This window comes from Anolis carolinensis, chromosome 2 (genome assembly GCF_035594765.1).
Source record: "Anolis carolinensis isolate JA03-04 chromosome 2, rAnoCar3.1.pri, whole genome shotgun sequence".
NCBI lineage: Eukaryota > Metazoa > Chordata > Lepidosauria > Squamata > Dactyloidae > Anolis > Anolis carolinensis.
Window position 1 is genome coordinate 175755249 of NC_085842.1, and position 14222 is coordinate 175769470.

Consider the following 14222-nt stretch of genomic DNA (forward strand, 5'->3'; position numbering starts at 1 on the left):
GATATTGTGAAATATGGTTTTCTTAAATACAGAAGCTGGGTAATTTTTCCCCAAAACATGTTTTACAGATCGTATTCATGGAAATTTAGCTTTGGAAACCTTAAGGCAACAGCAAGCAAGACTACAGCAATGGAATGAGCATAACGCCTATCTCAGTCAGGGCAATATTCCTTATTCTCATCATCACCACCCTCACTTATCCCACCTTTCTCAGCAGCCAATTGGATTGCATCATCAGCCAGTTAGGGCAAACTGGAAATTTGCCAACAATGCAGAAGATGAATCTGAGGCAACATATTCAAGGTAATTGTGGAATTAATTCTCGAAACTGTAACATTTGGGTAGACATAGAAAGTTTGCCTCTGTCATTGCAATGTCAGGGTCAGTTAAGTTTATTTTTCCTCTCTGATTTCTCATACTGGGCTTTAGAAAGTAAATAAAAACAAGAAACATAATTTTAGTTATAATACATGAACATTGTTGTATCTGTGTCATAACCTTTCATTTTAAGTGTATTAAAAGTTTAAGATATATCAGCAGGACAGTTGAAAATATCCAATATCCATCGTATCAATAATGGGGTGGAATTAAGTTATAATATGCTGTTCATTTTAAAACTAACAATGAAATGCACTGATCATACACATATGTAAACAAACAAAGGCAAAACAGAACATTTCTGAATGTCAATTCTCAAGCAAATTGAGATACTTATACAGCTTACCAAGGCCTTTCATCTATAATCTGTGAGAAGGGAAAGGGAGAGAAAAAACTTTAGCTGCTGAGATAGCTACCTCTAGAGCTCCTTCTCGAAGAGTTAACATCATTGGGCTGGAAGCACAAGACTACGGAAGACTATTAGGGAGCAATATCCCACTCTCATCTTTGCATTTAACTGTCTGTTTCCTGATGATAATCCCCAGTGCCAAGACAGATCTCTACTGTCCATCTAACTTTAGTAGCCGGCTCGCAGAGCTGGAAAGGATTTTTATCTGTGAGCACAGTTGGCCCAGTTCACATATTTTTATTTGGTCTATATTATCCAATTGAAGCTTGCTTTGGGAATGTATGACCTCAAGACTTATACAACAATATTGGATCTATATTAAGGTGGCATATATACATGCCCTGGATCTTGGTCTATGTTTCTTTAAAATACAGCTTACATGTTGTGTGTACTGTGATTCTTTGAACTTTAGAATTTCTTGTGAATAGGTTCAGATTTTATATTCTGTTTCTCACCTGGACAATCATTATGTTTTATTATAGGTTCCAAGATTTGCTTCGAGAACTATCACACCGTGATCAAAATGAAAGCAGGGACCTAGTTGAAATGCCACCACCTCAATCAAGACTTTTGCAATACAGACAAGTGCAGGCCAGAAGCCCGCCAGCACTCCCCTTGCCTTCTTGCAACTCAAGCCACAGTAACCACTTTCCTAACTTCTCTGAGAACAGAGACATTGAAGTATCCAACAACCCAGCTTTTCAGCAGCATATGCCTCAAATGTATAATCCACCCTTTACCATGCCGTCTGAACACATAGCCCCACCTCCCCTGAAATATCTACAGCCTGATGGATCATGGACCTATGCTAATCTACACCAGAGTCATCTAATGGGGCAAGGTTTTCATTATGGTATACCTCCATTGCCTCATAGATCACAACAGAACCCTTTTATACAAATGCAGAACCATCAGCACACAGTTGGTCAGGAACCATTTCACTCCCTCACTTCGCGAGCAGTGTCTGCTTCTTCATTACACAGCTTAGAAGAGGTATGTTGGTTTCATCATTTGTATATATGTTGATTTTGATTTTGAATTAACAGTTATGTGCTGATTATACATTTCATGGTACCAAGTTCAAGCTGCTCAGCACAGTATTTATTTACCCTATTTATACCTTGCCTTTCTCTACCCCAAAGGGGACACAATACGGCTTACATATGGCAACTATTAGATGCCTTCAAACACATAAAAACAGTAAGCTTAAAATAAATTAAAATTAATACATATTAAGCATTTAAAAACATCATTTAATATTAAAATCATGCCACCCAAAAATCATAGTCCAAGGCTGTTATGTCATACATATTCCAAGTCTATTATTGCACTGCACTATTCACCAAAAGCCTAATCCCAGAGCCAGGTTTTACTTTTCTTCTGAATGCTAGAATGGAGGTGTCACGACCCAGGCTGCAGAGCACCAATAACCATACACAGAGGCCAGAATCTATCTAATATCTTTATTGTAGGAATATATAAAGTTAATAAAAACAAGTGTAGAAAATAGTCCAGAATTAGACCTTTCAGGAAAGGTCAGAATTAGTCCAAAAAAGCAATGTCCAATAAGAAATATTAAGGTCCAAAGTTGTAATCCAATAACCGAAACACTCACTTTGCCAAGCAAAGTGAGGGGAGATGACAAGGTCCTTTAGTCCATGAAACTTGAGCGAGGCTAGGAAATAACTTGATACTTGAAACAAGGCTTGAACGTGGAACAAGGTAACTAAGAACAAGAACAAGGTCCGAGGAATAACTTGATAAATCCGTGGAACAAGGCAAGGATTGATCCTGGGAAACAAGGCAAAGTCCGTAGATAAACAAAGGCTGGGAAGCAAGGCGAAGGCTGGATAGCTAGGCAAGGCTTGAGCAGGAGCGAGGCTTGAATCGGAGCGCGCTGTCCAGACACAACTCGCTCCGTAGGCTGACGAATTGACTCCGCGAAGTTACTACGCGGGTAAAACACCTAAATAGAGTCTAGCTTTCCCGCCGAAGCAGTTCTCTGGGAATCAGAACCGAAAGCTAACTCTGAGACCAGATGTGAGACTCCCCAAAGATTCTCACGAGAAGCAGTCTTAATTGGCCACATTCTTAGCTGCAATCCTCGCACTCCTGCGCGAAGCTGAATCCAAACTTCTCTGTTGTTTACAAAACTCCCGGCGCAAGAATACGGGAGAAGTAGGCTCTGGGCTTGTTTGACATACTTCTGGGAGACAACTTTCTTGCAGGTGCAAGGTTCCCAGATCTGCCTGGGAAAGATCTGGCTGAGAGGAATCCAGTTCAGACTGGGAAGGTAAAAAACCCAAGTTTTCATCTTCATCAGGAATTACAATGTCCTGAGCAGGACTACAAGGCCCATGGGTCATCACACTATCCCCCTCCTCAAGGCCCCTCCCAAACTGGGGCCCTCTCCCCGAGGCGCGAGGTCGTGGTTTGGTGGGATAGGTCTGATGAAAGTGACGGGTTAGATCAGGAGCATGGACTGTGGAGGCGTCTTCCCAAGAGCGTTCCTCAGGGCCAAAACCCACCCAGTCAATGAGATATTGTAGGCGGCGGCGGTGAAAGCGAGAATCCAAAATGTCCTCAACCTCGAACTCCTCCTCCCCATTCATCAAAACAGGAGGGGGGGCCGGTTGGTCTGTATCAGGTCGCACACCATCCGCCGGAAGGAGCAGGGAACGGTGAAACACTGGGTGAATGCGCATTGAACGCGGAAGTTGGAGTTTGAAAGTCACGGGGTTTAATTGCGCCACCACTGGATAGGGACCAATGAAACGGGCATCTAACTTCCGGCAAGGGCGGTGGGAGGGCAGAAAGCGAGTGGACAGGAAAACCCGATCTCCTACCTTGATTTCGGGGCCCGGCTGGCGATGTTTGTCAGCGTGGCGTTTATAGTCCTCCTTGGCTTGGTCCAGTTGCTGGAGCAAAAGTTGTTGCACCGCTGTGAGTTCCTGCAGCCAATCCTCTGCTGCGGGAACCTCTGAAGTTTCAATGACAGGGGGGAAGAAACGTGGATGGAAGCCGTAGTTTGCAAAGAACGGCGTTTCTTTTGTAGAAGCTTGAACTCCATTGTTGTAGGCAAACTCAGACAGTGGTAACAGAGAAGCCCAATTGTCCTGTTGATAGTTTACATAACAGCGAAGATACTGCTCCAAAGTGGCATTGGTGCGCTCCGTTTGCCCATCTGTTTGGGGATGATGAGCTGAAGATAAGCGAGAGTCTATGCCCAATAGTTTTAAATAGTCCGAAGTGTCCTGCTGGTTTGCAGTCATGACACAGACGAAGCGCTTTTTCCCTGCCCGGTCCGGGTGGGATATAAACATGATTTCTATAGCAGAGCAGCCCATCTTTAAGCGAAAAGGGGAAATGCAGACCTTGGCGAAGTTGGTCCTGCGCCCAGGCATCTGCTTGCTGACTAGCCCTGATTTCTTGAGCACAGATGGGTCCTGGAGTAGGGGAAGTTGAACCAATGGGAATGGATTTGGTGTTCCCCACCGTGAGCGTGGCAAAGTTCTCAGGTTGTAGCAGTTGGGATTCAAAGGTCTCCTTGCGTCCTGCAGCGTATTCCGGTTTACGTGACAGGGCGTCTGCTTGCTTGGTTTGGGCTGGGGTCACATAATGGATCTGGAAGTTGAAACGTTCAAAGAATAAAGCCCAACGTTGCTGCCTCTGATTTAGTTTGCGGGCAGTTCTTAGATGTTCTAGATTACGATGATCAGTGTGGACTTCAATGGGAAATTTGGCCCCTTCTAGCCAATGTCTCCAAGTTTCAAAGGCTGCCTTTATGGCCAGTAGTTCTTTTTCCCAAATGGTGTAATTCCTCTCTGGTGTGGTTAGTTGACGAGAATAAAAGGCACAGGGGTGGAGGTGATCTCCCACCGGTTGTAAGAGTACAGCCCCAATTGCCACATCAGAGGCGTCCGCTTGCACCACAAAAGGGGTTCCAGGATTTGGGTGCTGTAGAATTGGCTGGGAGGTGAAGAGTTTCTTTAGTTGCTGGAACCCTTTCTCTGCTTGATCAGTCCAGCGGAAAGGCTGCTTTCCACGGATGCAGCTAGTGATGGGGTCGGACCAGCGGGCAAAATCTGGAATGAACTTGCGGTAGTAGTTCGCGAACCCCAAGAAACGCTGCACCTCTTTCTTGTTAGTTGGCGCCCGCCATTCCAATACTGCTGAAACTTTGGCTGGATCCATGGAAAGCCCTAGAGGCGAGATGCGGTAACCAAGGAAATCTACCTCTTGTAGATCAAAAGCGCATTTTTCCAGCTTGGCATAAAGTCCATGATCCCGCAATCGTTGTAACACCATTTTGACGTGGTTCTCATGTTCTGATTGTGATCTGGAAAACACCAAAAAATCGTCCAGGTAGATTATCAAGAACCTGTCTAGATAGTCCTGAAAAATGTCATTGACAAAATGCTGGAACGTTGCGGGGGCTCCGCATAAACCGAAATTCATAACTCGGGACTCAAATAATCCGAATTTGGTCTGGAAGGCGGTCTTCCACTCGTCCCCTTCCCTGATGCGAACTAAGTTGTAAGCCCCCCGAAGATCCAGCTTGGTGTAAACCTTGGCTCCTCGAAGCCGATCCAGTAGATCCGAGATTAAGGGCAGGGGATAGCTGTTCCGCTTGGTGATATTGTTCAATGCTCTGTAGTCCACCACCAAGCGTAGTTCCCCTGACTTCTTCTTCACAAACATCACTGGGGAGGCGGCTGGGGATTGAGAGGGTCTGATGAATCCCTTGCGAAGGTTTGTCTCTAGGAATTCCCTGAGAGCTTCTTGCTCTGGTTCAGTCAGGGAGTAGAGATGCCCTCGCGGGATCGGGGCCCCCTCCACCAAGTCAATGGCACAGTCATAAGGTCTATGTGGGGGTAATTTTTCGGCTTCTTTCTCATTGAATACATCCCAATACTCGGAGTACTTCTTTGGCAAGGTGATGATGGGCTCGGTGTCTGTGGCATGGCATACCTTGGCTACGAGGCAATGGTTTTGGCAGTACGGTGAAGCAAACTGCAGTTCTCTGTTGGACCAGGAGATGTTAGGGTCGTGGAGAGTCAGCCATGGAATTCCCAAAATCACAGGGAAATGGGGGACCTCGGTAACAAAGAAGGAAATCTCTTCCATATGTTCCCTTATCCACATCCTGGTGGGTTCCGACCACTGACTTACGGGGCCCGTCTTGAGGGGACGGCCGTCTATGGCTTGCACCACACGGGCATTCTTGAAATCATGATATTGTAATCCCAGAGAGTCGGCATACTCTCTATCGATGAAATTGTTGGTAGCTCCAGAGTCTATCATGGCGTGGATCATGACGGGTCCCCTTTTTGCTGACCATAATGTGACCACGAGAAGGAACAGGACCCCGGTTGGCGGCTCTTGGATGGATTTTTTGACCGGGTTGGCGAGCCTCTCTACACCCGGTCGTTGGCTTCCCCCGCCGGCTGTGTGCCAGTCGGCTCAGACGCCTTCGTCTCCGTGGAGGACGCCGCCGCAAGACGGGCGGCAGGCTTCCCTTTGGCTGGGCACTCTCTGGCGAAGTGGCCCCCGTTCCCGCAGTACCAGCAGAGGTTTAAGCGTCGACGACGGGCCTTCTCGGCGGCATCTAGTCTGGGACGCACATTGCCCAACTGCATCGGCACCTCCTCGCCTCCTCTGGGGTATGGGGTTGGCGGTGGGGGTCTCCACACCGGACGTGGCTGAACGCTGGCGGGAGCGGGGGGTTTTGCCCCGGCTCTACTGCCCTGGCCTCGAACCCACTGTTTCCTGTTGGCAATCATGACTTCAGCCCGTAAACATTGATCAATGAGTGCCTCGAGGGTCTGGGGAGGATCCACCTTGGAGATTTCTTCCAGCATTTCAATGTTGAGACCCTCCCGGAATTGTCCCCTGAGGGCTACATCGTTCCAGCCGGTGTTGTGGGCCAGCACTCGGAACTCGGCTATATACTGAGACATAGGTCTGTCTCCTTGGAAAAGGCGACGGAGTTTGTGACCGGCTGCCTCCAAATTGTCCTCGATTCCCCAAGTCTCCTTGAGGTGGTCCAAGAAGTGTTGCGCTGATCTTAGGTGTGGAGAGGCTTGGTCGAACAGTGCCGTCGCCCAGCTGGCCGCTGGCCCGTCTAGAAGACTGTAAACCCATGCCACTTTGATGTCTTCTTGGGAAAACTCGGCAGCACGGGCCTCCAGATAAGCTTGACATTGGCGACGGAAGACATGAACCTTAGAAGCTTCTCCAGTAAACTTGGTTGGCAACGCCATGGCCGGAAGACGAACACCGCGTTCCTTCAAACCCCTTATTTCTCCATCCTGTGCATTGAGCTTATCACGGATTCGGTCCACCTCTTCCTTGTCGATGGTGTAGGTAATCGGCTGGCCGCTCGGCCCAGGTACGACTCCGGTAGACATTCTGGCCGAGGTTAATTGGTGCTTAGGGTGGCGGAGTCAAACTGTCACGACCCAGGCTGCAGAGCACCAATAACCATACACAGAGGCCAGAATCTATCTAATATCTTTATTGTAGGAATATATAAAGTTAATAAAAACAAGTGTAGAAAATAGTCCAGAATTAGACCTTTCAGGAAAGGTCAGAATTAGTCCAAAAAAGCAATGTCCAATAAGAAATATTAAGGTCCAAAGTTGTAATCCAATAACCGAAACACTCACTTTGCCAAGCAAAGTGAGGGGAGATGACAAGGTCCTTTAGTCCATGAAACTTGAGCGAGGCTAGGAAATAACTTGATACTTGAAACAAGGCTTGAACGTGGAACAAGGTAACTAAGAACAAGAACAAGGTCCGAGGAATAACTTGATAAATCCGTGGAACAAGGCAAGGATTGATCCTGGGAAACAAGGCAAAGTCCGTAGATAAACAAAGGCTGGGAAGCAAGGCGAAGGCTGGATAGCTAGGCAAGGCTTGAGCAGGAGCGAGGCTTGAATCGGAGCGCGCTGTCCAGACACAACTCGCTCCGTAGGCTGACGAATTGACTCCGCGAAGTTACTACGCGGGTAAAACACCTAAATAGAGTCTAGCTTTCCCGCCGAAGCAGTTCTCTGGGAATCAGAACCGAAAGCTAACTCTGAGACCAGATGTGAGACTCCCCAAAGATTCTCACGAGAAGCAGTCTTAATTGGCCACATTCTTAGCTGCAATCCTCGCACTCCTGCGCGAAGCTGAATCCAAACTTCTCTGTTGTTTACAAAACTCCCGGCGCAAGAATACGGGAGAAGTAGGCTCTGGGCTTGTTTGACATACTTCTGGGAGACAACTTTCTTGCAGGTGCAAGGTTCCCAGATCTGCCTGGGAAAGATCTGGCTGAGAGGAATCCAGTTCAGACTGGGAAGGTAAAAAACCCAAGTTTTCATCTTCATCAGGAATTACAATGTCCTGAGCAGGACTACAAGGCCCATGGGTCATCACAGGAGGGGGCTAATCTAATGTCACTGGGGAAGGAGTTCCACAGCCAAAGGGCCACTACTGAGAAGGCCCTGTCTCGTCCCAGCCAGTCGCGCTTGCGAAGCAAGTGGGGCTGAGAGCAGTGCTTCCCCAGACAATCTTACTTTCCGAGGTGGCTCATAGGCGAAGATACGTTTGGACAGATAAACTGGGCTGGAACCGTTTAGGGCTTTACACTCTAAAGCCAGTACAGTAGAGTCTCACTTATCCAAGCCTCGTTTATCCAAGCCTCTGGATTATCTAAGCCATTTTTGTAGACAATGTTTTCAATATATCGTAATATTTTAGTGCTAAATGCGTAAATACAGTAATTACAACATAAGATTACTGCATATTGAACTACTTTTTCTGTCAAATGTGTTCTATAACATGATGTTTTGGTGCTTAATTTATAAAATCATAACCTAATTTGATGTTTAATAGGCTTCTCCTTAATCCCTCCTTATTATCCAACATATTCACTTATCCAAGCTTCTGCCGGCCCGTTTAGTTTGGATAAGTGAGACTCTATTGTACTTTGAATTGTGCTCGGTAGCAGTCTGGCAGCCAGTGGAGCTGGCTAGGTAGCTTTTGGTCAGACCCTTTATATTTTTTTATAGTTGTACTTTTGCTGGATTTATATCAGATATTATGCGCGTAATTGTATTCCTGACACATTTAGTGGTTAATATTTTAGTTACAGAAAAAAACAGCCCCACAAGTATGGAATATGGTGTGAACTTGTTTGGTTTTTACACTGCTGATTTTGAACATAACTTTTAATGAACAAAAGCTTGTCAGAAATAGCAGGTTGATTGTTCTGTAGGTTTTCAAATTATAGTATGATTTGTAACTGATTTCATAGTGATACTTGCACAGTTAGCTAATCTAAATAAATCAAAACAATATCATGCTTCTTTAGGTAGCGTCTTCTTATCAAGATAGTTGTTTTTCCTGCTAAAGCCCATAGATATGTATCCCTTTGGTGTTCCATGCATGAGTTTAGATGTCCAGGGTAGGTTTAGCACTGTTCTTGGTAGCCACTACATATCATGAAAACATTTTTCACCTGAATGCTCATTCTGAATATTCCTTGTGGGCTAGAATTTAAAGACATAGCCACGTGAGTCTGGAATATCAGTATGTAAGGGGATCTTGTAGTACCTTAGAGAGTAACAGAGAGAACAAAGTTGTTATGGTTGCTAGCCGTCCCTGTTTAGAAGAGAGATGAACGACATAAAGGCATGTCTGTTATATATGTGCAGGATTTCTCCATTATCTTCAAAACTCAGATACGTAGAATCATACAATAGAATATATTATAGGATTATAGAGTTGGAAGAGACCACAAGGGCCATCCAGTTCAACCCCATTGTGCCATGCAGGAATACATGCAGAACCCTATGCAGTGACATTATGCTTAATTAATGTACTAATTACAGCCAAAGAATATGACCATGAGAAGCACAGCTTGCATCTCTATCATTGACTATTCTGCCATATCTCTTTAACAATTCTATTCTGTTGTCAGGAATCGCAACATAATTATTATGACTTTTATACTTCAGCATTAGCAATAAATGGGGCAGGGGGAGACCTGAACATACACTGAACTGGGCTAACTGGGAAGTACTATGAGGCTTGTCAATTTCAGGCTATTTTAGGAACACTGTTGGGAACAGACACAGGAAGATTCAGCAAATCTTTGTATTTATGGGTTTTTGTTTGTTTGTTTCTTGTCAGCACCCCAAAGCCCCTATACCCCTGGTTTTATTTTGCTTTCTTGAAAACTAGACTCAGTGGTTTATAATAGATTCTTGTTGCAAGATCAACACACTGAAATTAGGTTTTGTTTATATTTTGGTCATTATATTTTTTTCAGTGTTTAAAATATAAAATTAATTTTTTTTTCAGTTTGCTAGCTCTTGAATGTAAAAGAACATAGCCATTTCATTTCTCTATTGAACTCTTTGAAGTGATTCATCATCCACCTAAAATTATACATGAAAATATAATATATGCTGTCAATTACTAGTGGTCTGTTTGTTAAATGATGGTGTTGCTGTTTTGCAGGTTAAACCATGGTGGTTTTTGAGCACTTAATATTGCTATATGTACTAAATATTAAACACATCTCAGACCATGGACCATTATTTTTTCTGTAATGTAATGTTTCCTGTTAAAATTCTGCTTTTGAACAATTAACTAGATGCTTATTTTTAGAGGGCCATGTTAACAATTGAATTACAAGCATGTTAATTTTAGCATGATGATGATGGTTACACACACACACACACACACACACACATGATGGTTACAAATATGATATTCAAAGTAGAAAGAATGGTTAAAATACTCCCCAACGGACCTCATTCCCAATGTTTTAGAGGTAATAAAAATGATTGCTACATTATTTCTCAAATATAATGTAGACCATCACCACCTCAAGCTGTAGTATTATATGGATAAAATCAATACTTGTAGCACACTATATTCAAGCTGTGAAATATCACTTTTGCTAAATTGATAGAATTTTATTTTTCAGAAGTCATTCCTCTAATGTAATTTAGTCACTGATGGTTGAACAGTAAACTAAAATGGCAGCACCAGGGCACAATTGCATTTTTTTTTAAAATTTAATGATAGCTTCAGAGGGTAGGGTATAAAAGAATGATATAAAGCAGAAAGAAGATAGAGAGATCTGTATGTGTGTGTGCATAAAAACAACGAAGTGTAACACGATGTGAAGTTAATGATGTTGATGGCTTAGATTAATGAATAGTGGTTGGAGTTGTTTGGGGTGACACTTGGAGACTACCTCAACAATGGAAGTACTACTTTAATTCACTGGTACACATCTTCTGAAAATGTTGTTAGGATGAACCTTCTGTAATAACACAATCCATAAGTAAGAGGTAGTGTTGGAAAATGTGACTTCCAGGGGAAAATTGCTAGGGAAGTTCAAAGGAGAAGTCAGTGCTGTGACTGATGATTTGAAAGGAAAGTCTGCAATTTCACAAGACATAGAAGAGAGATGTGAAGTGCGAGAAGCATGAATCAGGGAAAGTTAGGAATCATAAAATAAGAAATAAAATGCATTAGCAATGCTTTGTGTGAGTGAGCTATAGCGTATAGGAACAGAACAGTTTAAATCGTTGTTTTACTCTGAAAATGACAATCTAACAAAAAGTTATGTGACAGTCATAGTGAGGCAAAATGTAGCAAGATTAATTGGGGTATAATGTGAAGTTACCTAAATAATATCAGTCACACTTCATGGAAAATCGATCATTATAATAGCAATCTTAACATGAGAAGAAATCAAAGAATTCTGTGCAGGGGTCCAGGAGGAAATCAGTCACACCACAGTAGGACGTGTTGATAAGCATGTATGGTTGGAACACAAAAGAAAGAAAAAGAGCATAATCAACATTATAGGGGAATTTGGCATTTTAGGAGATGTGAGCAATGAAGCAGAAGAATTGACTTGTAGAATTTTGTGAGGCCAACAGTTATTCATTGCAAACACATTCTTCAGGCAGCCAAACTGATGGCTATATATGTAAATGTCACTGTATGGCCAATACAGAAATCAAATAGACTACATAATTAGAAGTATCTGATGAAGAAGCAAAAACCATGGATTGTGACACCAATTAAGAACTGCTAATTTCCAAAAAGCAAAGCTAAAGAATTACACTAAATTATGCCTACATATGGTACAAGGTGAATAACATCCCTGTAGAATTTAAAGACAATGTAAAGAACAAATTTGTACTACGAAGTCTAATTGACAGGGAACTAGAAGAACTCTGGACCAAAATCAGGAACACTGCCAAGGAAAAATGAAAAAGACACTACCTGTAGCCAAAAAGAAAGAAATGACTGGATGGATAACTAAGAAAACCTTTCAAGTGGTTCAAAAGAGATGAAAAGCATAAAGAAACAGGGTCAGAATCCTGAACACAACTGTTCAGCAATCTGTACATAGAGGTGAAGAGTATTTATTGCAAAGAAATAGAAGAAATAGAAGATGTGGTCTACTATATGTGCAACAAGTGAAGACACTCTATGGTCAAGATAAAATAAAGTCAATCTAAGCAGTGCACTGTGGAACTGTATAAAGAAATGAAGGAGTGATCAGTTCATTCAAGGATTAATTTTTACAAATGAAGCCACAATTTTAGAAATTGTGAAAGGGGCTCTCAAAGTACCTGGAAGAAATAAAACATGAGGAAAAGGTAGCATACTATGAACTGTTTCAATCTATTGAGTCAGGATCTACGCACATTCTAATAAAAAACTGTCAAAACAAAACAGTCACTCACACTTTGGAAACAGAGTCTGTACCCGAAAGTTTTCATCAATGCCTCGAGGCCATTATTGGATGGTTGCGTTCCAGTAGGTTAAGGGTGAATCCAGCAAAGACGGAGATCCTATGGCTGGGCCGACCGGGCAGTGTGGATATCCAGTTGTCAACTCTGGATGGCGAAGTGCTACGCCCGTCTCTACTGGTAAAGAGTCTGGGAGTCCTCTTGGACCCTTCATTGACGATGGAGGCCCAGGTCTCCGCCGTTAGCAAAACCGCCTTTTTCATCTTCGGCAGGCTAGACGGCATTTGAGTGCCTAAATTGAATGAGAAGGCATTTAATTCTCTCAACACATACATATACAGGGCAGAAAGGTCTTTATGTGATTACAGAGAGAAAAATGGGGTGAGGGAGCCATCTAATGAGAGTGCAGGTGGGTGGTAAACTAAAAAGGAAAACAAGAAAGGCTATGTGTATATACATATACAGTAGAGTCTCACTTATCCAACATAAACGGGCCGGCAGAACGTTGGATAAGCAAATATGTTGGATAATTAGGAGAGATTAAAAAGAAGCCTATTAAACATCAAATTAGGTTATGATTTTACAAATTAAGCACCAAAACATCATGTTATACAACAAATTTGACAGAAAAAGTAGTTCAGTACACAGTAATACTACGTAGTAATTACTGTAGTTATGAATTTAGCACCAAAAAAAATCATGATATATTGAAAACATTTGACTACAAAAATGCGTTGGATAATCCAGAATGTTGGATAAGCGAATGTTGGATAAGTGAGACTCTACTGTATTTGCATGTATGCTGGGAATTTCAAAACCTCATATCCTCTGCAGTCATGTGACCTAAAATAATCTTATATAGTGATACCTTGATTTCAGAATTTAATTCATTCAGAAACTGAGCTCTAACTCAAATAGCACTTATCTCAAAGCAAATTTGCCATTGAAATGCTATTGGTCTGTTCCCCCCCCCCCCCCCTTTTGAAGACCACCTCTCAGGATTTTTTTTGTTATGTGTTTTTCAATAAGAAAATGTACTTTATAAATAACAAATAATGTATAAATTCACATTCACATGGAACAATAAAAAGGAAAGGTCAACTTTAAAATGGTAGAAGCACAAAGTTGTGGCAAGGAAGCACAAAGTGAAGAGGCAGAAGCATCGTTTTCTTCATACTGTACTCATTCTAGCCTCCCTTCCTCCCTTGTTCTCTCTCATTCTCTCTCTTCATGAAGCCAAACATTCCAGGAATAAAAAACCACACAAAAATCAACTAATCCAAAGTTCCTCAAAGTGGACAAGAGCAAAGCAGACTACAATCTTCTAGAGCAGACAAGAGCAAAGCAGACAGTAATCTCCCAAAGCAGACAAGAACACAAGGCTTCTCCCTTGAAGCCCTAAAGTCCTGTACTCTCGTGCTAGCACTCCCTCTGACACTAGCGTTTAACTCAAAACACTGCTTGTATGTCAAAGCAAAAATAGGACCAATTGACAGTTCTTAATTCAAAATGTTCTTAAGTTGGGATGCTCTTAAATCAAGGCTCCACTGTACATTGAACTCAATTAACATGCCAGAAATCTCTTTGATACCACGTTGACTTCAGGGAGGGTGAACTGTGTGGCTTTCAAGAACAGTTTTGAGTTCAGTGTGGTGTTGACAGGG

General features: G+C 42.8%; 1 protein-coding gene across 3 annotated transcripts in view; it reads left to right on the forward strand.

Annotated features, from left to right (window-relative positions):
- helz (helicase with zinc finger) overlaps nucleotides 1-14222 on the forward strand; it is a 178708-nt gene that overhangs the window by 149309 nt on the left and 15177 nt on the right. For all 3 annotated transcript variants that reach the window (XM_008116368.3, XM_003224437.4, XM_016995744.2), the window contains 2 exons: nucleotides 69-303; nucleotides 1270-1780. In XM_008116368.3, coding sequence (XP_008114575.1) covers nucleotides 69-303; nucleotides 1270-1780 — 746 coding nt within the window. The remainder of the gene's footprint in view (nucleotides 1-68; nucleotides 304-1269; nucleotides 1781-14222) is intronic.